This window comes from Capsella rubella, unplaced genomic scaffold (genome assembly GCF_000375325.1).
Source record: "Capsella rubella cultivar Monte Gargano unplaced genomic scaffold, Caprub1_0 scaffold_6, whole genome shotgun sequence".
Lineage (NCBI taxonomy): Eukaryota > Viridiplantae > Streptophyta > Magnoliopsida > Brassicales > Brassicaceae > Capsella > Capsella rubella.
Genome location: NW_006238918.1, coordinates 14,614,583 through 14,642,433, shown reverse-complemented (window position 1 = coordinate 14,642,433; position 27,851 = coordinate 14,614,583). Strand labels below are relative to the sequence as shown.

General features: G+C 35.3%; 4 protein-coding genes across 4 annotated transcripts; 2 read left to right on the top strand and 2 right to left on the bottom strand.

The window, feature by feature from the left end:
- Nucleotides 1–1,617: 1,617 nt before the first annotated feature.
- LOC17884156 (110 kDa U5 small nuclear ribonucleoprotein component CLO) lies at nucleotides 1,618–6,213 on the top strand. Its single transcript, XM_006286935.2, has 11 exons — nucleotides 1,618–1,729; nucleotides 2,174–2,921; nucleotides 3,006–3,074; nucleotides 3,169–4,362; nucleotides 4,467–4,565; nucleotides 4,678–4,836; nucleotides 4,987–5,072; nucleotides 5,157–5,355; nucleotides 5,447–5,557; nucleotides 5,633–5,839; nucleotides 5,952–6,213. Exons 2-11 carry the CDS (start codon nucleotides 2,187–2,189, stop codon nucleotides 6,048–6,050), a joined length of 2,958 nt encoding a protein of 985 aa, XP_006286997.1. The 5' UTR covers nucleotides 1,618–1,729; nucleotides 2,174–2,186; the 3' UTR covers nucleotides 6,051–6,213.
- An 803-nt stretch (nucleotides 6,214–7,016) lies between these two features.
- Nucleotides 7,017–8,543, top strand: LOC111829937 (probable transcription factor KAN2). Its single transcript, XM_023780213.1, has 6 exons — nucleotides 7,017–7,226; nucleotides 7,453–7,529; nucleotides 7,642–7,678; nucleotides 7,985–8,078; nucleotides 8,167–8,224; nucleotides 8,331–8,543. The coding sequence occupies exons 1-6, from the start codon at nucleotides 7,151–7,153 to the stop codon at nucleotides 8,433–8,435; spliced, it is 447 nt and encodes a 148-aa protein (XP_023635981.1). The 5' UTR covers nucleotides 7,017–7,150; the 3' UTR covers nucleotides 8,436–8,543.
- Nucleotides 8,544–9,439: 896 nt separating this feature from the next.
- LOC17882570 (cysteine-rich receptor-like protein kinase 40) lies at nucleotides 9,440–12,212 on the bottom strand. The gene is made up of 7 exons (XM_006289030.2): nucleotides 11,249–12,212; nucleotides 11,054–11,170; nucleotides 10,832–10,965; nucleotides 10,533–10,743; nucleotides 10,215–10,452; nucleotides 9,959–10,097; nucleotides 9,440–9,867 (listed from the first exon to the last, which is right to left on the bottom strand). Exons 1-7 carry the CDS (start codon nucleotides 12,087–12,089, stop codon nucleotides 9,577–9,579), a joined length of 1,971 nt encoding a protein of 656 aa, XP_006289092.1. The 5' UTR covers nucleotides 12,090–12,212; the 3' UTR covers nucleotides 9,440–9,576.
- A 5,177-nt stretch (nucleotides 12,213–17,389) lies between these two features.
- On the bottom strand, nucleotides 17,390–20,030 carry LOC17881260 (cysteine-rich receptor-like protein kinase 40). Its single transcript, XM_023780078.1, has 7 exons — nucleotides 19,118–20,030; nucleotides 18,920–19,036; nucleotides 18,715–18,848; nucleotides 18,431–18,641; nucleotides 18,109–18,346; nucleotides 17,878–18,016; nucleotides 17,390–17,781 (listed from the first exon to the last, which is right to left on the bottom strand). Exons 1-7 carry the CDS (start codon nucleotides 19,947–19,949, stop codon nucleotides 17,494–17,496), a joined length of 1,959 nt encoding a protein of 652 aa, XP_023635846.1. The 5' UTR covers nucleotides 19,950–20,030; the 3' UTR covers nucleotides 17,390–17,493.
- Nucleotides 20,031–27,851: the final 7,821 nt, after the last annotated feature.

Here is a 27,851-nt window from a genome sequence, read left to right as displayed (position 1 = left end):
AACTAACGTAGATGTAAAAAAAATCATAGAGAAGATATTCATCTTTTGTTTTGAAGTTTTTTTTTTGTTTTATTTTATTTTATTAAACTATTATTTTTTATCCTTAATAATTGTAAATTTTGAAAGTTAGTTTATTTTTCATCAAATATATGGTAAGTTTCTTTTTCTCCTATATCTAGTCTTTTAAAATTATTTACATATTTGTTATATGTTATCATAGAATTATCTATTTTTTTTTGTTAATAATTCTATCATAACGTCTGATCGCAAGTTTTGGCCAATTTTATCATAACATCTAATCTCAAATTTTGGTCAATTTTTTCCGGCATTGATAGTAAACTCTCCAAGCTTCAAGATTTTCAATTTGTCTGGATATCTTCATCACAGTATTGAAGTCTATGGGGCACGTGCCCCACCTCTTTAATATGACTAATTGAGAGATATGAAACGAATGTACAAAAGATCAGAAGGACGTCTTGTGAAGTTTGGCAAGTTGATGATTTGATGGTGAGGACCAAATTTTCAAACGTACTGTATTTGTTTTTGTTTTAAGTAAACCTTATTGGTATAAATAATACATATACAATTATCATCAACTATAGTTTTTGTTTGGAATGACAAACTAAAAGATAGATGATGTATTTATACGGTTAAAAGGTTTTTATAATGTATTTATTCGGTATTTATGAAAGATATATTAAATTTTACACATTTATAAATGTAATTTGTATGTATATTTATAAGTTTACATAAATATTTGGACAAATTTCAACATTTTTAATGGTTTGTTTTGATAAAGTTTGAAAATGAAGTATTTTAAAAAAGTGGCATTTGAAAAAGGGTATTTTTGAAATTCTCCCAATTTTCTAAATAGAACCAAAATAAATTAATAAAAATATATTTTATTTTATTTAAAAGTTAAACATTTTTATTTGCATAATGATTCTTGAAGTAAATAAAATAAATTAATTTTGACTCACTAAGATCTAAGAAATATAAAACCAATCTTTTACATTTTTTTTTAACATTGTGGCCTTAAAAAATTCAGAGTCTTTTTGACTCGTGAAAACATGTATAAGGTTGTATACTTTAGACTCACCACTTATAGATAACATGCTGATGATATGATATGAGATGATTTGACAGACGAACCTGAGATTGGTTTTATGCCACATTTCGGTTTAGCATTGTTGTTGATAGTACATATGGTTTGAAATATTGTATAATCATGTTATGTCTATCGGATACATATGTCAAGAATGTGAAGTCTAAATCTATGATATATAATAATTATGACTATCGGATAAATTGTTGTCATTGTATTTTGGTGGCAGTATTATTAACCCTCTCATTGAGTAATTACTATTCCTCTCTAATTGTTTTGTTTACAGGTTTTTGAGCCATACCAAGACATTAATACGTTGATCAGAAAGTTTCAATTTCTGATTTAAAGTTTTTTTTTTTTACTATTTTTCCAAAAGAAAAAGGAATTAAAACAAAAAAAAACGAAAATAAAACACCGACTAGAAAAACCTCTGGCTGGGAAAGAGTCTTTCGAATATAAAACCTAAATCTAAATCTTATATTACCGTCTTCGACGGCTCTGTTCACCAAAACAGTCGTCAGAGTCTCGATAAAGGTCGAACCCAGTCGTTATCGCCGAGCCATTCAACCCTCATTCTCCTCTAGCTTGCGCACCATCGCCTCTCGTTTCTCTTCCCACACCGAGGTTCGTCTTCTCTCACTCCTTAACTTTGTATCTGCTCGAGTTTTGCTTCTACTCTAGGGTTTTGCTCTAGTCCAACTTAGTTTAAGTTTCTCGTTGATTCTTGCCTAGGGTTTTGCTGTACTCCGAATTATCTTAAGTTTCCGGTTGATTCTAGCTTTTCCCGGTGCTCGCGTAGACACTTTTGTGAAAACTACGCAATAACCCGGCGATTTAAGTGAAGATCCAACCGATTTTTTCTCATCCAAATAAACTTCATCGCTGAGTCTAGAATGGTTTTTGAGTTTCTTCTTGTTAATTGTTGAATGTTGTTATAGCATTAGGGGTTAATAGGTTTCAGATTTGGTATTAGTTAAACCCAGATTGATTCTATGGTGATTTAACTACTTTTGAGGTTATTTTTCATGTGCAAAACTGTGATTGCTTTATTGGATTCTGTATTGACAGGTTTACATAAACGATGGATGATAGCTTATATGATGAGTTTGGTAACTACATTGGACCTGAGATTGAGTCTGACAGAGAGAGTGATGATGAAGTAGAAGAAGATGAAGATAACCAACCTGAAGAAAACGGGCATGGATCGGATGGTGAACAAGGAGGTCCAAATGGCTGGATTACCACAATCAATGATGTTGAGATGGAGAACCAGATTGTTCTTCCTGAGGATAAGAAGTACTACCCTACTGCAGAGGAGGTTTATGGTGAGGATGTTGAGACATTGGTTATGGATGAAGATGAACAGCCTCTTGAGCAGCCCATTATCAAACCTGTTAGAGATATTAGGTTTGAGGTTGGGGTCAAGGATCAGTCGACATACGTCTCAACTCAGTTTCTTATCGGCCTCATGTCTAATCCCACCCTTGTGAGGAATGTTGCTCTTGTGGGTCATCTACAGCATGGGAAAACTGTCTTCATGGATATGTTGGTAGAGCAGACGCATCATATGTCTACTTTCAATGTTAAAAACGAGAAGCATATGAAGTATACAGACACGCGAGTTGATGAGCAGGAGAGAAATATATCAATTAAGGCCATTCCAATGTCTCTTGTCCTTGAGGACAGTAGATCCAAATCATACCTGTGCAATATCATGGATACTCCCGGACATGTTAACTTCTCTGACGAAATGACTGCTTCTCTAAGACTTGCCGATGGTGCTGTTCTCATCGTTGATGCTGCTGAAGGAGTCATGGTATGTGTTTACTCTCTCATTTATGTCTGTATTTTTCCTTTGAGGTTTACTGATTGTACTAGCGCTAATAAATTCTTTTTCCAGGTAAACACAGAGAGAGCTATTCGGCATGCAATCCAGGACCGTCTTCCAATTGTTGTTGTGATCAATAAGGTACATTATGCTTCAACAGTGTGATTTAAGATATATTGTGTAAATTTTATATTTCCATACATTTACTTCACTTTTGTTTTTTGTTCCCCAACAGGTTGACAGGCTCATAACTGAGCTCAAACTACCTCCAAGGGATGCTTACTATAAGCTTAGGCATACAATTGAAGTCATTAATAACCACATATCTGTTGCTTCAACAAAAGCTGGAGACTTACCCCTTATAGACCCTGCAGCCGGAAATGTATGTTTCGCCAGTGGTACAGCCGGATGGTCTTTTACATTGCAGTCTTTTGCTAAAATGTATGCCAAGCTTCATGGGGTGGCCATGGACGTGGATAAGTTTGCATCTCGACTTTGGGGAGATGTTTATTATCATCCTGACACAAGGGTATTCAAGAGAACTCCTCCAGTAGGTGGTGGAGAAAGAGCATTTGTCCAGTTTATTCTGGAGCCTCTATACAAAATATACAGCCAAGTGATAGGTGAACATAAGAAGAGTGTAGAGACCACCCTTGCAGAATTAGGAGTGACTCTGAGTAATAGTGCATATAAGCTTAACGTCAGACCTTTACTTAGGTTAGCCTGTAGCTCAGTTTTCGGTTCGGCATCAGGGTTCACTGATATGTTGGTAAAGCACATTCCTTCCCCCAGAGAGGCTGCAGCTAGGAAAGTCGGCCATGCATACACTGGGCCAAAAGATTCTCCCATTTATGAATCAATGGTAGAATGTGATCCATCTGGACCTCTCATGGTTAATGTGACAAAGCTGTACCCAAAGTCAGATACTAGTGTGTTTGATGTGTTTGGAAGAGTTTATAGTGGTAGGCTTCAAACAGGGCAAAGCATACGTGTACTAGGAGAAGGGTATTCACCTGAAGATGAGGAGGACATGACTATAAAAGAAGTGACCAAGCTATGGATATATCAAGCAAGGTATAGAATACCAGTAAGCAGTGCCCCTCCCGGTTCATGGGTTCTAATTGAAGGTGTTGATGCGTCCATCATGAAAACTGCGACTCTGTGTAATGCAAGCTACGATGAAGACGTCTACATATTCCGAGCGCTCCAATTTAATACCCTCTCAGTAGTTAAGACTGCTACCGAGCCTTTGAATCCTAGTGAGCTACCTAAAATGGTGGAAGGGCTTAGAAAAATTAGCAAAAGCTATCCCCTTGCGATTACCAAAGTCGAGGAGTCTGGAGAACATACTATTTTAGGCACGGGTGAGTTGTACTTGGATTCCATCATGAAGGACCTCAGGGAGCTCTATTCAGAGGTGGAAGTAAAGGTGATCTACTTTGGCTCTAGGACATTAATTCTCTTCTGCAAGCCAGTTACTGATATGATTTTTCTTTTTAATCTTAAAGATCTTTCCCTTTCTTAAATTTGCAGGTTGCAGATCCGGTGGTCTCCTTCTGCGAGACAGTGGTTGAATCTTCGTCGATGAAGTGTTTTGCTGAGACACCAAACAAAAAGAACAAAATAACAATGGTAAGAGATCTTCCTGTTTCGAGATTATCCCTTATATATAAGACTGAGATGTTTGGTATGGTGCTTAAACACAATACTTTGTGACTAATCTAATATCTGTTACATGCTAAAGATTGCAGAGCCGTTGGATAAAGGACTTGCTGAGGACATTGAGAATGGCGTTGTAAGCATTGACTGGAACAGAAAACAACTCGGTGACTTCTTCAGGACGAAGTATGACTGGGATTTACTTGCTGCGCGTTCCATTTGGGCTTTTGGTCCTGACAAACAGGTTAATGCAATTTTTGTCTTTTTAAATCCCTGCAATCTGAGTAATTTCTTTATCTTTATGGTTGCTTTGTGTTATAGCTCTAGCAAGTATTGACAATTCATCTTTAATTTTTGATTTTTGATTTTTAATTTTTGATTTTTGACTGATCAGGGGCCAAATATTTTGTTGGATGACACCCTCCCAACCGAGGTCGACCGGAACTTGATGATGGCAGTGAAAGACTCCATTGTTCAAGGGTGAGCATCGTTCTTCTGTTATACTTTTCTTTGGCTCCACTTTGTTGGTTGTAGCTGAATGGCTTCGTTTAAATCATGTTGCAGGTTCCAGTGGGGTGCCCGTGAAGGTCCCCTCTGTGATGAGCCCATCAGGAATGTAAAGTTCAAGATTGTTGATGCACGGATAGCACCAGAGCCGCTGCATAGAGGATCTGGTCAGATGATTCCAACAGCAAGACGTGTTGCATATTCTGCCTTTCTTATGGCTACTCCAAGGCTGATGGAACCTGTGTACTATGTGGAGGTACATTATCCCTTTCTACTTTGTCTCTTTGCATTTTTCCTCTTAGCATTTCCTCTTGTACTGGTCATTAAGAGTTGTGGTTGTGTCTCAGATACAAACACCAATCGACTGTGTTACTGCAATCTACACAGTTTTGTCACGTAGACGTGGGCACGTAACATCTGATGTTCCTCAGCCCGGTACCCCCGCTTATATTGTGAAGGTTAGTCTTTTTTCTTACTTTGTTTCCTATAATCTGACCGAGTGCTGAGTGATTGATTCTTTGGTTTTGATGCAGGCTTTTCTACCTGTGATAGAATCATTTGGGTTTGAGACAGATCTGAGGTACCACACACAGGGACAAGCTTTCTGCGTCTCTGTATTTGATCACTGGGCCATAGTGCCAGGAGACCCTCTTGACAAAAGCATCCTATTGCGCCCACTTGAGCCTGCCCCTATTCAGCACCTAGCTCGTGAATTCATGGTCAAGACCCGCCGTAGAAAGGTAAGAATTTACCAAACTAAAACTCTCTACAAATCCAGCCCTCTATTATATGCTCTTTAAAGACACCAGTTGCAGTCTCTCTGACATATATATGTTATGGTTGGCTTTACAGGGAATGAGTGAAGATGTTAGTGGCAACAAGTTTTTCGACGAGGCCATGATGGTGGAGTTGGCCCAGCAGACGGGTGATCTTCATCTTCAGATGATGTGATGATTTTTTAACTTTTCATATGCCAGACCTCAGACTAGTAGACTTGTAGTATCTCTCCTCCACTCTTAAATATTTGAAAGGAGAAAAACAGATCGAAATGTTTGTTTAGATGATTGTGTCGAGTCAAATGATGATGAGAGGTTTCAATGAAACTCACACCAAAGTCACAAGACTCGTGACTGAGTACCGGAGCCATTCATCGATACATTTAAAGGACTTGAAAATTTGAAATCACCATTGAATGATGGAAAATCTTCAAACTGTAGTCTCCAAATCTTTTCGTCTCACTTGGTAATAGTTCGGCTACAATATTTAAATACACATACGAATGATACGTAATTATATTTTGACGCTAGTGAACTTTTTAAAAGTGAACTTTTGTTAAACTTAAACATATCTCATTTTGTTATCAATAATATTTCTTAGGAAAAGATGATAACAATTTTAAAATCTATACAAATATATGGAAAATAAAAATAAAAATGCATGTCCACATATCAATTAACATTACCTGTCAAAAAAGCTCCATTTTCTCTCACCTACAATTCAATTTGTGTTTCAAATAAAACTATATAATATATAAAAATAAATTATATATATATACATTATATTTGGAAGGTTTTTTAGTTATTTATAAAATATGGTTTAAATTAAAATGATTATAATAAGAAACAAGGCTTATGCCATAAATTGACATTGACTAAATTTAATTATACATAAAAAAGTTCATCATATATAGAGATAAATCTGATAAGCTTAATTTAAAAATTTTACATTTATGATACATATAATAATTAGTATTAGACATAAGACAACTTGGAGTTGTCAGAAGTACATATTTAAGCTAATGTGTAATTTTGTATTTCCTTTTTCAGAGAAATAATTAAATCAGTACTTACAAGTGACAGCTAAAATATACAAGCATTAAACAACTTCCTCTCTGGTTATTTTGGGGGAAAATATATATATGAATATTTTAAACAAAAAGTTTTCTATAAATATGATATACATTTTATGAACAAATCATCAATTTAACTAAGCGTTCACCCAAAACAGCACCCATAAGAAACTCGATCGTTAAATCTTCCATTACGTCAAAAATGTCACGTATGCGATGGACAGACGATCGCCATCACCTCTTTGTTCAAGCTGTTGAATCTCTTGGTGGCGAAAGGAGTAAGCAAACTTTTTTCATATCGTGAAACTAAAACAAAGGACGAGTCTTCTATAACAAAACAACGAGAAAATTTTCGCCATTCGAAATCAAAAATCTCTTTGTTTTTTTTCTTCCATTTAAGATACCTTCCGTCTCTCAAATTTTCTCGTTATTTTACCTTAGATATGATCAAATTTCTCTTTACATCATTTTTAGATTCATTATAGTCAATATTATTATTTGCAGATGCAACACCTAAGACAATTTTAAATCGTATGGGTGCGAGAGACATTACAACATCACAAATTAAAAGCCATCTCCAGGTCTTTATGATTCATATACACATTTTTAGCTAGCTTTACACAATATGTCTCTATATAAAAGCTATAGATTCATCAATGTACTTAATCAAATATATGTGTTTACTTTCATTAGATGTATAGGAAGAAGAAGGAAAGAGATTCCAGAAAAGGTAAATAACTATCTTATACTTAATTTAGAGTCAATAAGTAAAGCAATTATCAGTAGCTCAACTGGTAAAGACTCTTAGACAAAACCTAGAGGTCGCTAGTTCGAATGACATTTGGGAAAAAAACATACAAAATATTATAATTTCCGTCTTATGAGGATGTATGGGATGGGCCTATACTTAAAACTTTTCGGTTATTCAAAAACAAAAGAGATTAATAAGTATGTTAGTGTTGTAAGTTGTAACTTTGCATATGACAACATAATGATGTCGTAATATAGTGAGTTTATTATGTCTCTTTTTATGCAGAAAGGAGAATGATACGGCAATTGAATCAGAGGCAGTCCCAACAATATGTTCAGATCTATGAAAACCTTCGAGATGATGTCCAAATTGAAGAAAGGTTCTTGTATATATTAAATTAGGTTTTTGCATAGTTGTTATTGTTTTTTGGTAGTTTGTTAATTAACTATCTTTTTTAATTTGAACAGTCCTGAGATGGTAAACCCAATGGAAGTATCTTGCAAGTCTCTCTATCAATCTTGCATGGTATGTTTTTTTGTTTTTGTCCTTTTGCATTTCTTACCTTATATTGTCACCAGCTTTTAGATTACATATATGCATATGAATTAGATTTATGTCTATATAATGGCAGGTGGGACTAAATGAAAACAGAGACAATGATGTCGTTGTTGCTGAGGATGGTGCGAATGGTGAAGAAGACATATCCCTTGAACTCACTCTTGGTCTCAAGTACTAAGAGGACTTTGGTTTCTATCTTTTGTTTTTTAAGCTTGCTCTCTATTTTATGTAATGCTTATCTCATATGCATAATGGGATAAGAAAAATAAAAGTCAAACAATATGTTATGGTAATTTTCATCCATTATTTGGGTGAATGATTATTTTATAAAATATCTTTTGTTTCAATCAATAAAAAATATTTATCTTTCTATATTAAGAAACAAACATACATAGTTTGAACCATTTGTTCGCTAAGCAACCAAAAAAAGCTGTCTAATTTAATATTTGAAACAAGAAAGGTTTGTTTTTTTAAGAACAAGCTTTATTTGGTATGATAAACTTTAATTCAACTTTTAAAAGATTTGACAGCACTCATAAACGTTTTTTGTATAGGTATATTATTAAAAGAAATATATATTCCTTTTTGGGAATAAATATGAAAATATCAATGTACTCAAAAAACTTCTTTATATCATATTTTTTAAGCAAAAAAAATACAAACTTCCATATATCATGTAAGTGAAAGTAGGAATTGATACTTTATCTGATTGGCTGGACAAGATTTCTTATTGTTTCTCTTTATAGTAAAATAACTCAAATAAAAAAAACAAAAAAAACTTCCTTATATTTCTCTTTAGAGTAAGATAACAAATATCATGTAACTTCCTAATTAGGAATTGATACTTTATCTGATTGGCTGGACTAGATTTCTTATTGTTTCTCTATTGGGGGTACATTTGAGATATTTCAGCAATTTATTTTTTATATCATGTTATTTATCTCTCTACAAAATTTCAATTTTATTTTACTTTATTACCTTTATAAAATTAAACTACTACTGGTCAAAACAACATTTTAAAACTTAAAAACAATAAGCTAACCGTTTATTCCGGTTAACAAAATAATAAGACTATCCTTATAATTTACAAAATAAAAGTTTCTATACAATCTAAGAAGTCACAGCCACACTGATAAGGATAGTCTTATTATATGGTTTGAGCTAAAGAATATACATAATTCATATATAAATTTTCTATTTACCAAAACGAAAAAACATCTCAAGACCACAAGATACAATGAAAGATTATCATATTTCAAGATCAAGAACACAAGATAAAAATGTATAGTTTGCTTTCGGAAACAACATTTTGATTAAACTCAACGACAAGCCAACTCCGTGAAGACATCGCCGCTCATTGACACTGTTGTTGTACCACTTTCAGATTGTGATCGACTTCCAGAGTTAGCAGGAGCATCAGGTAAAGGAATGAGGATTTTCTCACTTCCAAGCCACATTATTACAGAGCTCATGGTTGGTCTCTTTGCTGCATTCTCTTGAACACACAACAAACCGATCTTGATCAACTTGATGATCTCGTTTCTTGGATGCTCTTTCAAGATATGATCAATTATAATCTCAGGCTTCCCTTCAACCCATCTCTTCCATGTCTGCACCAAGAAAATATATATTGTTACTTCTTGCACTAGAGGTTTGAAGTCTAATAAAAAAAGGCTGATATGAATATGAGAAGAAGCTTACAAAAGCAGCAAGTCCTTCTCCTTCGTAGCTCTTGTTTTTTTCACCACTTATGATCTCTAGAAGCATGACGCCGAAGCTATAAACGTCAGATTTCGCGGAGATTTCTCCGTGATTTAGGTACTCCGGAGCCATATATCCACTGCACATATGCAAAGCAGTGACATTAATTCATGATTCTTTAAATGTCTACAAGACTCTGTTTTAGAAACAGAGCATTTTCATGTTTGTCTTCAAATTTGATTGTTATATCTCTTACCGGGTTCCAGCTATTCGTTTTGTTTCAGCTCGAGTCTCATCAGTGTCGAACAACCTCGCTGTACCAAAATCTGCAATTTTAGGGTTCATCTCAGCGTCCAAAAGGATGTTGCTCAACTTCAAGTCTCGGTGAACAATCTTCAGCTGAGAATCTTCATGGAGATAAAGTAGACCTCGAGCAATGCCTTCTATAATTTTGAACCTTACCTCCCAAGTAAGAAGCGAACGCTTCTCTTCATCTGTAAAGTTTAAAGAAACAATTTTATACTTAAGGCTTCTAAAACTATTAGCAAAATGCCACTGTCTTTTGAAGGCTCACCGAAGATAAAGTTATCAAGACTTGCGTTGGGGACAAACTCGTAGACAAGAATCTCTTCACCTCCTTCATTACAGAACCCTAGAAGCTTAACAAGATTCCTATGTTGGAGTCTTGTCAAGAGTGAAACCTCATTCTTGAACTCTGTATCTCCTTGTCCTGAACCTTTTGTTAATCTCTTCACCGCTACTTCTTTCCCGTTTGGGAATGTACCCTGAAACCAGTTTTCAAGATATATTAACTTACCCATAAAATACTTAAGGTTGATCAAGAACTCATTATCAGGGAAACGACTCTAATACCTTATAGACCGTTCCAAATCCACCTTGGCCAAGCGTATTTTCAGAAGAGAAGTCATCGGTTGCTCTTTCGATCATACCAAGATCAAACCGTAACATGAACTGACCATCAGAATCAGAGTACTCTGCGCTACCAACTAAAGAAAAAGAAAATAGAGAAAAGAGAAATAAGTCTTGCTCTCTACATCATAAGTTTGATTGAAGCAAGTAACAAGGTACACTTACCATTTTTTTGTTTTCTCCTCCGAGCATATACTTTGATGAAGCCAATAAACACCAAAATATTAATGAAAGTAAGAACCGCGATTATAGCGATAATTCCGCGATACCCAATGCTTCTTCCTGCATATTAGTAAGCCTTTTTAGTCTTAGAACCTTTTTGTATCAGACTTATAAATTGTGTTGCAAAGCTCTAATTACCTTTCTTGTTTGTTGTTGAACTCTCCTCTTCATTAACATGAGGCCCAGGAGGAGGCGCAGGAACTCTTTTTACATCATCAAAAGCACCATGGAAAGCATATTTATCCCACCTGAATAAACAGCTTGGGAAACTAGCCATGCCTCCTTCTCTTCCAAGATACTGTTTTCTATAGTATATCACGCAATCTCTCAAACATGTGTTGCAATCTTTGGAAGATATGTCGGGTGTGCACTGCATCAGCATATAAACATCTGGAAAATCCGCAAACCCGGCTTTTTCGGCTCTATAGTACTTAAGTACCGAGGAATTTTTAGCCTTGGTGGCAGCCTCAATGGTCCGATTAACCATTGCTTCCCACTGTGGTAAGAAAAGGGTCAACGTAGATGCCTGGATAGTATTTGGACTTGGCTGTACAAAAGGAGGACTAAGCTTGAGGCTCCTAAAAGTTGAGTGGTTTGAGGAACGAACAAGACAAGAAACAGCTGCATCCGTATCCTCACCCCACATGAACGAATCCTTTCGGCTTTGGCAGTCATCTATTGTAGAGTTAGCCAATCTTTGGACACAATTGAAACAAGCTTCTTGCTCGTAGCCTCTTGCGCACATGGCGAGACCATAAACTCTGTCGGGAAACTGGCCGAATGAAGCGTTGTAGAATCCGCTGTTATCAACGACTTTTTCAGCAAGATTAGAGAAGAGTTTCCGGCGATTCCTAGCGTAGCTACTGTTACGCTTGTATGGACTTCCGAAACACTGGACAGCGTCAACACCATTTAGTGTTTCAAAGACTAGAAGAAGAGAAAAAGAGAGCAATATCATCAAAACAGGGCATTTCCCCATTTTTGTTTTCTTGAGAACAACTTTTTCTTTTCTTGTTTTCCTTATTCATGTACTTATATGGTTACGAAGTAATCCATTTTTGAGTTTTGTTATAGCCAGAACATGGCGGCCTTGACATTTCAAATTATGCTAAAGCACAAAGCAAATGAAATGGCCACATTTTGGTTGAAATGTGAGATGTTAACATATTAAGAACTTTTGGCCCCAAAAAAAACACTGAGAGAAGATGTTAACGTATTAATTGGTTTAATTTCGAAAGATGCAAAAATGGCCACATCTATAGAAGAAAAAATAAACAGTTTTTTTTTTCCGAGAGAAGCCAACAACAACAGTTGCTGTTGTGAGGTACTGAAGTTGGAAGATAAGCACATAGAGACAACAATGATAGCCAACGAAGTCAGATTTTTCTAGTAGCTAAAAAAAAAAAGACAGCCAATGAAGTCAATTTTTGAAGGAAGACTCATACAAAGCCTCAAGAATGTAATGATAATATCGTATTGTGAAATATATTACTCTTCGTCTCCATATATGTACGTAACCCTACCACATGCACATCGTTTTCATTTAATAATAGCTTTTGTTTTTGGTAGCATGACCTAAACAAGTCTTCCCCCTTCTAAGTCTTAAGTGGTATTTGAGGCGGAGATTATTATCACAAATTTCTTTCTTTTAAAAATGTTTTTGCAATTATGATACAAACTACAGTATTCATTTTTTCGTAATTTTAGAAAATCAGTAAGGATCTATTTATTTTCGTATATTCTTTTCTCATAAAATGTTACATAGAGGTGTTTTGATCAGGTTAGGCCAAGGTGTGAGTGTTTACTCTGTTCTTATTACGGTAGCTTAATTTATTTTCAGCTTTTGGGTTTTACTTTTACTTCTAGTTCCGTATTTTTGTCTCTTACAAATTAGTATGACCTAGTCACCTAGAGAGACTACTACACAAACAGTAACATGATTAGAAAAGTTAGAGAAAAAAATCACTTCACTTACGAAAATTTTACAACCTAGAGTGCCACAGCCAAAAGTACCAATATGGTACAATTGGTGTTGGTGAAAACAACAAGATTGTCATCGTCTCAGCACAGTCCAGCCTCTTTTGATGACATACAAGTACAATGAGGATAAGTTCTTTTTGTTTTTGGTAAAAAATGAGTATAAGTTATCTAAAAGAGAAGTTGTCTATTTGAAACAACAACTACTTCGCTACAGAAACAATTCAGTCTTTCCTACATCTTTGGATTATGGTGGCATGCATGGAGATGGATCCAAGAATCCACCATGTTCTTATTGTTTTGGATGGGTGTGCAAAGTGATCGATTTGATAGATACTTGATACGATGAAAAAAGTGATCAATGTGATACACACTTACCATCTTCAAATACAGCTTTATATACGTACGTCCATGGGCAGTTTCATGGACATTCATAAAAATTAATGGTATTTAGAATTTTTAAATAACTAATATATAGTAAAATTGTAATATAAACTAGATTTGGACCCGCACGTACGTGCGAGATTGATTTTCAATATAAAATTTGTTACTAAATTTTAGAAATATATTGCGTACGTACAGGGTATGTTTGTAAACATAACTTTTAAGAATGTTATTAACATTTACAATCTAAACCCGTAACAGTTCAATATTTGATTTGTTTTTATATCACTCTAATAAAAAAAAGAACGATACAATTTTGTTTTGGATAGTTATACACTAAAACAAATAGTAAAAAAATGTGATTTGTATATTTGTGGACATAAACCATGACCCGTGCGTCATAATATGTCATGTACTCATGTATTTTCACCTCATAATCATTTTAATAATAATTTACTCATTTAAGATGGTATATTTTTTCGAACATATTAAAAAAATAAGTTAACGATCTCTTTAAATTTACAGATAAATGTGGGGTTTTATTTGTAGATATATTTATTCTCTATAGCATTTATGACATAAACTAATATTGGTTTGCTTTCATGAAATTTGTGAATGTCAGATCGACATGATAGCATATCTAGATTGAGTGTGAATTGTGATCTTCAAACATGATTAAAACAATGAAAATAAAATGTTTTCCCCCGAATGGCCTAAATATATTTGTCAATAGGTCCGACACGTTCCTATGCATGCTCCACACTACAAATATTGTTATCTCAATATAGATTAAAATAATTTGACCCGGAAAAACAGATTTCCTCTAATCCACATTAGTTAATAGTATGTCCGCATATGCTTTTCTTGAATTCGCGTTAGCTAAATTTTTCGACCCATATTCTATCATGAATAGTTTAGATGTTATTTTATGTATCAAATTACTTGTACCCGTTATTTAATGTTTTGATATTTGAAATAAAATTGGAAAGTTAAAATTGAATTTAAAAATTCAAATTCATGTTCATGTATCATAATCTTCCAAAGTAGAAATTTACTTGTCTCGAAGTAAATATTGATAATACTTAAACTTCTATAGAATTTAAATATTTATAATATTTAATCTTTTAAACATATATTCACATAATTTAAACTGTATATATCTTTTCAAATATAAAATTTAAAATACTATAAATATGAAACTGTTTTAAACGTTTTAAAAATAAAAATATTAAAATATTTTGAAATACATTTGTTTCAATTAGAGAAAATATCCAAAAAAACTAAAATATGTTTACAAATACAAAATTTTGAATTTAATAGGCCACATTTTATGGTAAAAAATTTATTAAGATTTCCATGAATATTAGTTAGTTATAAGTTTTGATTTTATTTATTTATTTATTTTCAAGCATATTTATTTCCTTTGAAAATATATTTTGCTGTCTTCAAGATATTTTACATATATACAACTTAAAATACTATAAATATCAAATTATTTTAAACCTTTCAAAAATTAAAATATTAAAATATTTTGAAATATATTAGTTTACATTAGAGAAAATATCCAAAAAATCTAAAATATGTTAACAAATACAATTCGAATTTAATAGGCCACATTTTATGGTAACAAATTTATTATGATATCCATGAATATTAGTTAGTTATTAGTTATTATTTAATTTAATTTTTAAGCATATTATTTCCTTTCAAAATATATTTTGCTCTCTTAAAGATATTAGAAATTTTTAATATATAATATATTAAATTTATAATTTTTGGATTGAGTTTAAATATTTCTAATATTTTAAACTTTACATGTAGTTTAAATATTTATAATATTTTAAAACCTTTTAAAGGAGTAAATATTAATCATACTTAAACTTCTATAGAATTTAGATATTTATACTATTTTTAATCTTTATTTGGACTTAATTTATTTTACACATTTAGTTACCTAATTTAAACTGTTTCCATATATACAATTTAAAATACTATAAATATCAATTTATTTCTAGCGTTTCAAAAAATAGAATATTATAATATTTTGAAATATAATTTTTTAAATTTGGTAAAATTTATTAGAAAACTCTAAAATATGTTTAAAATATACAATTCTGTTTTCGAATTTAATAGGCCACATTTTATGGTAACAAATTTATTATGATTTCCATGAATATTGATTAGTTATTAGTTTGATTTTTTATTTATTTTAAAGCATATTTTTTCATTTGAAAATCTGTCATTAATTTTGTTTGGCTATAAGTTTAGGATTACATTTTATTTCATTTTTTCTATTTAATCTGTTTGGATACACCTTTAAAAAATGCTCCTCTTTTAATAGTATAGATTAACTAATTGAATTAAGAGTGATAAATTTTGTAGATATCTTTTGTGCTATAATTGCTAGATTGCTTTTTGAATATGAATATTTTTATGTGAAAATAAAAAATTTATGTGATCTAGAATGTTTATTCGCATGTTTTAACAAAAAAATATTTAATTATTGATTTATTTATATTTTATTTATATTTTAAAATTATATAATTTTTTAAAATTTGATGATATGATCAGTTATGTATATATACTATGTAGAATTTGATTAGTTGATTATTTCATAAGCTAACATATTTTTTTATCTTTTTATTTTTCTATAAAAATGTTATCTTTGTTATTTTAGATATATGATGATTTTGTTTGATTATATTTGATTCTATATAAATTATTAATTTCGAAATTATATTAAAATATTTAATTAATATTAGATATGTTTATGTATAATCAAAATAGATATGTTTACATATATTTAATTTTGAATTTAATTGTACACTTTTTATGGTAAAAGATTATTATGATTTCCATAAATATAAATAGTTTTTTTTTTTTTTGCTGTCATTAATTCTGTTTGGCAATTGGAATATATTTCATGAAATTTTTTTTTTAAATTAGGGGTGTTTGGCTTCAAGTTGTCCTTCCCAATTAATAGTATAGATAGAGAAGAGTTATATATGAAGAAGAAGAAAAAAAGTGGGAAAATTGTAGTAAACTCGAAAAGGAACAAATAAAATGTTATTTACTTGAGACAATCTTTTTAAATGCCAAAACTTAAATATATGAAAGTAAATATGTAAACCTTATATTATTGACTCTACTGCGTACAATTTTCTTTCTGTTTGACAAGGCAACCCCTACCACACGCATTGACGCACACATTAGGTATAAAAGTGATCTTGCTCGTGTGGACTTTTCATAGAACCTAATTATATTAAGTCTTCCCTTGTCATGTCCACGACGACGACAAAGTATTGCATATAGAGTTTATTGTGGTGGTAATTAAAAACTTCATTTAAGCTAACGTAGTTTGTGGTGCGTGATTTTTTTTTTTTTCATTTTCTCTTGCGTCCATCCGTATTTGGTGGTGTCATCCGTTAAATTTGGGGGAAAACAAAATATCCATTCGAAGTAGTGTCTCTAATGGATAAACTATATATATGAAGAACATAGTTTGTGTACATTACACGGCATCTCGTTTCTCAAGATGTCACTGATTGCACACAGATAGAGTCATGCAAAGAGTTATACTACATGATTGATGCTCCATTGCCGGCAACAGCTGTGGGTTAAGTCTTTACCGATATCTCCTGTCCGATTGGTTTTATTCCCTATAAATTGATTCTTATGACATAATTGAGATGGCTGAACAAAATTAAGAATTGAGAAAAATATAATATTTTGTTATGACAGTGTTATAGGCCAGACTTAGCAGTGTCCTGAGCCTAAAAATACAATCTTTTTTGTTTAGCTGATAGAGGTAAACTGAAGGTCAATCACATGCATGATAGAATATGGCTTAATAGCTTGATAGCTTAATAGTTATTAGAAATGCTTTGAGATGAAGCGTCTCAAAATCTCTAAAGAACACAAGATAAAATGAAAGGTTCCTTGATCTTGAGCATGATCAAGACCACAAGATACAATGTATAGTTTGCTTTCGGAAACAACATTTTGATTAACTGATTTACAGCTCAACGACAACCCAACTCCGTGAAGACATCGCTACTCATTGACATTAATGTACAAATTTCCGGTTGGGATAGACTTCCAGTGAAAGCAGGTGCATTAGGTAAAGGAATGATAATTGTATCACTGCCAAGCCAAATTATCACAGAGCTCATTGTTGGTCTCATTGCTGCATTCTCTTGAACACACAACAAACCAATCTGGATCAACTTTATGATCTCGTTTCTTGGATTCTCTATCAAGAAAGGATCAATTATAATCTCATGCTTTCCTTCAACCCATCTCTTCCATGTCTACATCAAAAAAATATGTATTATTACGTTTTATACATAAGAGGTTTGAAGAGATAGAAAAAATTGTGCAAACACTGATATGTAAATTTTATTTACAAAAGCTGCAAGTCCTTCTCCTTCAAAGCTCTTGTTTCTTTGGCCACTTATCATCTCTAGAAGCATGACGCCGAAGCTATAAACGTCAGATTTGGCTGAGATTTGCCCGTGATTCAGGTACTCAGGAGCCATATATCCACTGCATATATGCAAACCATTAACACTAACTCATGATTGTTTAAATTTCTGCAAGACTCTGTTTTAAAAACAGAGCATTTAAATATTCCTTACCAGGTTCCAGCTATTCGTTTAGTTTCAGCTCGGGTCACGTCATGGTCGAACAACCTCGCTGTCCCAAAATCTGCTATTTTAGGGTTCATCTCAGCATTTAAAAGTATGTTGCCCGCCTTCAAGTCACGGTGAATAATCTTCAGCTGAGAATCTTCATGAAGATAAACAAGACCTCGAGCTATGCCTTCTATAATTTTATATCTCAACTCCCATGTAAGAAGTGAACGCTTCTCCTCATCTGCAGAGTTTTAAAGAAACAAAATCTTCTTATCTTGTTAAGAGTTTCTAAAACTATAAAAAAAGGTCTTTCCAAAAGGCTCACCGAATATAAAGTTGTCAAGACTTGCGTTGGGGACAAACTCGTAGACGAGAATGACTTCATCTCCCTCATTACAGAATCCAAGAAGCTTAACCAGATTCTTATGTTGGAGTCTTGTCAAGAGTGAAACCTCATTCTTAAACTCTATATCTCCTTGTCCTGAACCTTTTGATAATCTCTTTACCGCTACCTCTTGGCCGTTTGGGAAGGTCCCCTGAAACCAATTTCCAAGATTTGTTACCTTGGTTGATCAAGAACACATTATTAGGGGAAAAAGTTATTATTACCTTATAGACAGTACCAAATCCACCTTGGCCAAGCGTGTTTTCAGAAGAGAAGTCATCGGTTGCCATTAAGATCATACGGAGATCAAACCGGAACATGAACTGGCCATTTGAATCAGAGTACTCTGCGCTACCAACTAAAGAAAAACAGAAATAAGCCTTCCTCTCTACATGATAAGGTTGATTAAAACAAGCAAGGTACGCATACCATTTTTAAATTTCCCCCGCCTTGCAAAGATTTTGATAAAGGTAATAAGCATCAAAAGGTTAGTGAATGTAAGAGCCGCAAATATTGCTATACTACCTCGATTTCCAATGCATCTTCCTGCAAATTATTTAAACATTTTTTAGTCTGAGAACATCTTCATCATACTTACAAATTGTGGTATTAACTCATTTGTTTTACCTTTTTTCTCTGTTATGCAGCTCCCCTTTTCCTGAGCGGGAGGCCCAGGAATTCTTGTTACATTATCAAAGGCATCACTTTGGAAAGAATATAGATCCCACCTGAAATAACAGCTAGGAAGACTAGCCATGCCTCCTTTTCTTACTTGATAATCTTGTCTGTAATACATCAAGCAATCTCCCAAACATTTTTTGCATTCTTGGGAAGTTATGTCGGGTGTGCATTGCATCATCATGTAAACATCTGGAAAGTCCGTGAAATTTTCTTTGACAGCACCGTAATACTTGAGAACCGAGGAATTTTTAGCATTAGTTGCAGCCTGGAGGGTCCGGGTAACCATTCCTTCCCACTGTTGTTCGAAAAGGTTCATGTTATTAAATCCCTCGATAAGATCCGGATTTGGGTACACATAAAAAGGTTCAAGCAGGAGGTTCCCAAAGGTTGAGTGGTTTGAGGAACGTAAAAAACAAGAAACTTCGTTCTCAGTGCCTCCCCATATGAACGAATCCATGCGGCTTGGACAATTTTTTTGTGTATCCTGAGCCAACGTTCGGACACATCTGAGACAAGCATCTAGTTCGTAGTTGGTTGCACAGATGGCAAGAGCGTAAACTCTGTTGGGATTTTGGCCGAGTGAAGCGTTGTAGAATCCACCGTTAGCGACGACTTTATCAGCAAGATCAGAGAAGAGTTGCTGGCGATTCTGAGCGTAGCTGCCGTTGCCGTTGAAGAAGCTTCCGAAACACTTGACAGCATTAACACCATGGAGTCTTTGAAAGACAAGAAGAAGAGAACAAGAGAGGTATATCATCAAAACAGGGCATTTCCCCATTATTGTCACGCTGCTTCAATGGCTCGATATGAAAGTTTGGTAATGATTTCGTTATTGCAGTAGTGCTTTATTGTTAAGAAGTTAGATGTTGAGCTTTGTTCTATTTTAGATGGCAATATTTTTCAAAGTATTACTTGACTTCCAAATAGAGAAATTTTCAGTGGCACAATTTTTCAAAGATGGAAAAAATGTGGTCCAAGTACATATTTTGTATTGAATATTTCCAAATATCGTTTTAAGCATCTTAGTCATTCAATGCCGAGAAAGTTACTGCAAATACAAATGAATCTTTATTTGCCATCCAGAAAAATAAGCTCCGAGGGGTCCTAACGAGATGACTAGACTCTTCTATCTACACTTTTGGATAGTTATGTGGAAGGATTTTTATTCAAACACTTCAACATTTTTCTGCCTCAAGATTAAAACCAAATAAACATCTGCTTGAATCCCTTGATCGGAAAAAATGAGATACGAAGCACGATGACCAAATTTAGACCCATAAGCTTTCGTAACATAATTTACAAAATCATCTCTAAAGTTGTACGAAAACGCCTTTAATGTGTTTTTAGTGTGATATTGGAGACACAATCTATAAGATAGAAGGCTGCTTATCTTATTAGAGATGATAATTACAATATATATAGAGAGTGTACAGAGGTGATTAGGGTAAATACAAAGACACTAATGACCTTTCTATATACATCACTTACATGCCCCCGCAAGATGGAGGGACTTTTGTGACTCCAATCTTGGAGAGAAGATGCTGAAAGCGCGGTCCTGGAAGCGCCTTCGTCAACGGATCAGCAAGCTGATCGTGTGTAGAGATATGACTAACACGTAATGTTCCCGCTTGAACATTGTCACGAATGAAATGATAGTCCAACGCGAGATGTTTCATACGAGAATGAAATATCGGATTTGCAGCAAGATGAGTAGATCCAACATTATCACAGTAGATGACCGGTACCTGAGGTATAACAACGCCAAGTTCAGTAAGAAAAGACGTTATACATCGAATTTCAGAAGCTGTATTCGCCATTGCACGATACTCAGCTTCCGTAGAGGAGCGTGCAACACCCTTTTGCTTCTTCGACGTCCACGAGATAGGACTACCACCAAGATAAATAACATAAGCATTTGTGGACAGAAAGTCATCCGGGTCTCCTGCCCAGTCCGCATCGGAGTAGCCATTAAGAGCAAAACCATGAAGAGATATCGGCGTGTTAGCACGAAGGAGAATACCATGTGATTGGGTACCAACTAAGTATCGAAGAACCCTCTTCACCGCACACCAATGAGCCTCGGTCGGTTGGTGCATAAATTGTGAGAGCCGGTTAACGGCAAATGAAATGTCGGGGCGTGTAAATGATAGGTACTGCAAACTACCAAGAACAGCACGATACTCACGAGGATCCTCTAATGGTTTACCACTGCGGATGGTGAGTTTCGGAGATGGTGACATCGGTGTTCACACCGGCTTAGACGTTAACATCCGTGTTTTGGTGAGGAGATCAATGATATATTTCTTTTGCATAAGATGAAGACCAGCAGATGTGCGCGTTGCTTCCACACCCAAAAAATACTTGAGCTCCCCTAGATTTTTAAGTGAGAAGCGTGAGCCAATAGATGCAATAATCTGATCAAGAAGGTTGGTGTTGTTACCAGTGATCAACATATCGTCCACATAGACCAGAATATAGACGACGTGTTGTCCATTGATCTTGATGAACAAAGACGTGTCCGCCACAGAGTTGACAAACCCAAGCCGGAGAAGATGTGCACGCAATTCTTGATACCAGGCGCATGGTGCCTGTTTAAGACCATAGAGTGCCTTCTTAAGGCGACAAACATAATGCGGACGATCTGGATCAACAAACCCAGGTGGCTGTGTGACATAGACTTCTTCTTGAAGGCGACCTTGGAGAAAGGCATTATTAACATCAATCTGCCGGATTCCCCAACCGTTATTCACCGCCACTTGGAGAACAGAACGAACTGTGGTGGTTTTAATCACAGGGCTGAACGTATCCGTGTAGTCTCGGCCGTGTTGTTGGTGGAAACCGCGAGCAACAAGACGAGCCTTGTACCTGTCAAGAGAGCCATCAGGTTTATACTTTAATGTAAAAATCCATTTGCAGCCAACAATATTATAAGCCATGGAAGGTGGAACCAGTTCATGTGTGCCATTCCGAATTTGTGCATTAAACTCCTCAGTCATCGCAGCACGCCACTTTGGATCTCGTAGTGCCTCAGCCAGTGTCTTCGGTATCGGTGGTTTAGGTAGACCAGCGAGATGAGCAAATCGCTTGGTTGGCTTGGTGATGTTATTTTTGGCTCTAGTTGTCATGGGATGGCTGTTTGGTGGAGGCGGTGGTGATGGAACAGGTGACGGAGACGGAACAGGGGATGAGGTTTCTGTGGTTGGTACCGACGAAGAGGAGGAAGATGATGGCGACAGGGATGGACTTTGAGAGGAGGATAATGGATTTGGGCTTAATGTGTTTGTTGGGCTTGATTGATTTGATGAGCTTGAGGGTGGTAATGGGCTCGGATTTGGGCCTGTGTTTAAAGAAGGAGAGGTTGGATTCAAATTTTGTGTCGGGCTCGGGAATTGATTGTTGGCCTGAGAGCTGGGATGAGACGACGATGGCTGAGGCGTGGTGAGAGGCACTGAGGAGAGTAGTTCCGGCGAGGGAGTAGTTGCCATACTCGGTGACGGCTGGTGAGGATCACTTGGGGAGTCCGGTGGTGCTGTTTGTACGAGTGGCGAGAACGGAACCGGCGTTGTCGACGATAGCAATGACGGTGGCTCTGTATCGAGAGACTCTTGTGAAGATTTTGGCGAAGCAAACGGAAACTGTGTCTCAATAAATCGAACATGACGAGACACATACACTCGTCCACTCGTTGGTTCCAAGCAGAGATACGCACTTTCGTGAGATTGTATCCCAAAAACACACAAGGAGAAGAACGAGCCTGAAGCTTATGAGTATTGTAAGGTCGGAGCCAAGGGAAGCAGAGGCCGCCAAATACCCGGAGTTTCATGTAATTAGGCGGTGTCCCAAATAATTTCTGAAATGGAGACTCATTGCCAAGAACCGGTGTTATCAAGCGATTAATGAGATAAACAGCTGTAGAGGAAGCATAGCTCCAATACTCCTTGGACATAGACGCTTGGCTGAGCATAGTGAGGCCTGTTTCCATGATATGTCGATGCTTACGTTCGGAAATTCCATTGTGTTCCGGTGTATGTGGTGGTGTCGTCAAGTGTGTAATACCATGAGATGACAAGAACGACCGAAGTGCAATGTACTCTCCTCCATTGTCTGAATAAAGTGTGCCAATCCTTTGATTAAAACGATTCTCAACCAAGGCGGTGAAGCGTATGAATATCTCCTTGACTTGTGACTTTTGCTTCATCGGATACAACCACGTGTATCGAGTGTAATGGTCAACCAACACCAAATAATATTTGAATCCCTCAACAGAGAACAAGGGAGAAGTCCACACATCGCTATAAATGTAGTGAAGAGGATGAGTGGAGACAATTGAATTCGTTTGAAACGAAAGCTTATGACTCTTATTGATGAAGCAATCGGAACATGATAAATGTTGTTGCAAAGACGAGGAAACAGGTAAAGAAAACTTGGAAACAAGTGCTTTTAAATCTGGTAAAGCCGGATGACCGAGTCTCGAATGCCACGACGTTAAATCCGTTGTTGGTGTTGGTGAAGCAAAACACGCCGTTGGTTTCGGAATATTAACCGGCCACTCGTACAACTCATTTTTAGTCTTGCCTTGGAGCAACCGGACCCCCGTTTTGAGATCCTTCACATGGAATGAAGCCGGGAAAAATTCAACCGAAACTTGGTTAGCGTTACATATGCGATACACCGAGATCAAGTTCTTTTTAATATCAGGCACATAAAGAACATCTTTCAAGACTAATGCACGAGAGGGAGTTGAAAGAAAAGCGGAACCAGTTTGAGCAATGGAGAGGGCAGAACCATCAGCAATTTGAATATCCTCACCACCCGTGTATGGTTGATGGAGAGCCAAGTTGTTGAGATCCGTCGTCACATGATGTGTGGCTCCACTATCGAGTAACCATGGTGCACTCTCATAAACCGAAGACATGACCATATTGGCTCGCGGCTGCCAAGGGGCATAGGCGCGTGGCTGAGGTGCGTAGCCGACTTGCTGCTGATGAAGCTGAGAACAGGTACGGGCGCTATGACCATGAACCCCGCAAATTTGGCACTTGCCTTGATAGCCACGGGAGTACGACTGGTTCGGGCGTGGAGAGTATTGTTGCTGTTGCTGCCAGTTCTGGTTTCCACGATAACCATTCTTGTTACGTTGCTGCTGCTGCTGCGAGTTACGATTGCTATTGTTGGTATTGTTGGTGTGATTACCACGGTAGTTGACGGCATTGGCTGTCACAGGCATGGAGGCATTGGCAGTTTCAGCAAGCGTCTCTAGTGTGACTTCATGGTTGAGAAGTTTCTCATAAACTTCAGTGAGACGAGGAGATTTCTCACGGCCGGCGATTTGGTCCTTGATGGGTTTATAGTCATCAGACAAACCAGCAAAAATCGCCTCAACTTGATCATCATGGGGCAGTTCACTCTCTAAGAGTGCAAGGTGATCAAAGCGTATGGTGAGTCCTTGAAAGTACTCTTCGATTGAGCGGGAACCTTTCTTCCACGCTTGGATCTGCAGCTTAATCTGGCGAACGTGGCCACGACTCGGAGCTGCATAAATATCATGTAGTGTGGACCAAATCTGATTGGTCGTGGTTGCTTTGGAGAGTAGAGGCTGAACTGCAGAGCCGATTGTGCCAAGGAGAGCACTAAACAGCAGCCTGTCCTGACGTTTCCACAGCGAGAAGTCAGGATTTGGAGCCACAACACCATTGTTAGTGACTGTAGGAGAGGGGACGAGAACCGATCCGTCAAGGTAGCCGACCAAGTCGTAACCATCAAGCAAAGCTTGGATCTGTCGGCTCCACATGATGAAGTTAGAAGCAGTGAGCTTTGTGATGTTGGACATGTTGATGCTGAGAAGAGTAGGAGTGGTGGTGAGAGCAATTGTTTCGCTTGTACTCGACATGGTGAGAGTAGAGAAGAGACGACGGGAGAAAAAAAAAATTTAGGGCTGAAATATAGATCTTTGCTCTGATACCATATAAGATAGAAGGCTGATTATCTTATTAGAGATGATAATTACAATATATATAGAGAGTGTACAGAGGTGATTAGGGTAAATACAAAGACACTAATGACCTTTCTATATACATCACTTACACAATCACCCTTTATGACTAGACGTCTAATCACATAAAACATTTTGCTTTTGCGAGAAATTTTTTACCAACCCAAGTTGCAAATCGAAGTTAGTGGTCATCTAGGCAGATACGAGCAGTGTGTATGATCAATTGGGTTGAATGGAATGTTATTGAAGCTTTGCTAAGATAACTTGGTTTTAGTGAAGGTTGGATAATGTGTTGCATTTCATATGTCTCTTATAAATAACATATGAAATGGCAACATATTGGTTGAAATGTGAAACGTTAACCTACTAAGAACTTTTGGCCCCAAGAAAGCATTGAAAAATGCGTATTAATTGGTTTGATTTCGAAAGATGCAAAAATGACCACATAGAGATAATTGCAAAATAATAGAAGAAGAAATAAACAGATTTTTTCCAAAAGAAGCCAGGAACAACAGTAGCTGTTGTGAGGTACTGAGGTTGGAAGAAAGCACATAGAGCCAAACAATGATAGCCAATGAAGTCAGTTTTCCTAGTAGCTCAAAAACGACAGCCAATGAAGTCAATTTGAAGGAAGACTCATACAAAGCCTCGAGAATGTAATGATATTATCCATGATAATCAAATCGATCGAATCTAGTTACATGAATCACATTCAATCATAATAATTAGATATTGGATTCACAAATGATGATTGTGTTGTATCTAGCACCATACCATGATAACACATATGAGACCACGACGAACAGTTTTATATATCTGCAATTTTGCTTGAATTAATCATTGTATATGTAAGTATGTAACCCTACCACATGCACATCCTTTTCATTTATTAACAGCTTTTGTTTTTGGTAGCGTGACCGATAAAAGTCTTCCCTCCTTCTAGATCTTAAGTGCTATTTGAGGCGAAGATTATTCTTTTAAAAATCTTTTTGCAATTATGATACAAATACTTCATATTTTCGTATTTTAGGAACTCATTTAGGATAGATATGTTTCGTATATTATTTTCTAATAAAAAAATTTATGTTTACGTTTTATTATAATTAGTTGGAATGATTTTTGGTTTACGAGACTCATCCAAGCTAGCGAGAAAAATTAAGAGGTGTTTTGATCAGGTTAGGCTAAGAGTGTTTACTATGTTCTTGTTATTTTTTTGCTAAACGAAATATGTTCTTTTTTTGGTAGAAGAACGAAATATGTTTTTTTTGCTAAACGAAATATGTTCTTTTTTTGCTAAACGAAATATGTTCTTGTTATACTAACTTACTTTTTTTCGGTTTAATAAAGAGAGATTTTGGGGTTCTACTTATAGTTCCAGATTTTTATCTCTAACAAATTAGTCTGACCTAGGGGTGACTATAACAAAAACAGTAACATGATTAGAAAAGTTAAGAGAAAAAATGACTTCACTTACGACTCCGTCAGCAACTTTTACAACCAAGAGTACTACAGCCAAAAGTACCAATAGGCTATATGGAACAATTGGTGTGGCTGAAAAACAACAAAATTGTCATCTCATTACATTCCAGCCTCTTATGATGACATGCGCAAAACTGTAAGTACATTGAGGATAAGTTATCTAAAATAGAAGTTGTCTCTTTGAATACAACAACTCAATTCACAATAGAAAGAATACAATCCTTCCTACATCTTTGGATTATCGATATGGATCCAAGAGTCCAGATGTTCTCATGCATTGTTTTGGAAGGGTGTGCAAACGGCAAAGTGATCAGTTTGATAGACACTTACCATCTTCAAATACAGCTTCATAGACGTAAGCCCAAACCAGTTTCATTGACATTCATAAAAATTGTTGGTATCTACAATTTTGAAATAACTAATATATAGTAAAATGGTTGTATAAATAGAGAAGAGCTATATATATGTATATGCTAGAAGTAGACCCGCGCGATGCGCGAGATAGATTTGATATTACATTAATAATAAATTAGTATATTTTTTTGAATCAATTTAATTGAAGCAATTAAGTAACTCTCTTCATTTTTATGCACTATCTCGTAGAATATTTATTTGCTTGGATAAAAATGAAGAGAATTAACTAAGTGTATATGTTTTATGATTATTTTGTACTAAGGATTATAATATTTTTTTATTCAACTACATTAGGATACTAAGAGTAAGATTTCTCGTCTTAGATCACTACAAACAACTCTTTGAACTTGTAATCTATATAAATTTACTTTAGGTTTGCCCCTATGTCATCTTCTTTTTTTGTTTTCAAAAAAATCATTGCTTATGAAATGTTGATTACTTTTTACTTCGGTCTCTCAAAAAATCATATCTTCTAATATTTCATATATGATAATATTATATAACGACACATTAATATTATATTTTTTGTCAGCTACTTTATATTAGTCCAGAGCATCAAAATAGCCTAATATTAATTACATATACAATAAAAACTAAACCATATGTATTCTTAAAAATAGGTTATGTTAATTAAAAAGAAAAGTCACATACAATTTACCGTAGCCACTTTGCTCTCTACCAAGATTTCCGAGAAAAAATAATATATTCTATTTTAATGAAAAATTAAAATAATGTAACAATAACATCATGGGAATTATACATAAATAAATTATACAACAACAATGAAAATAATTA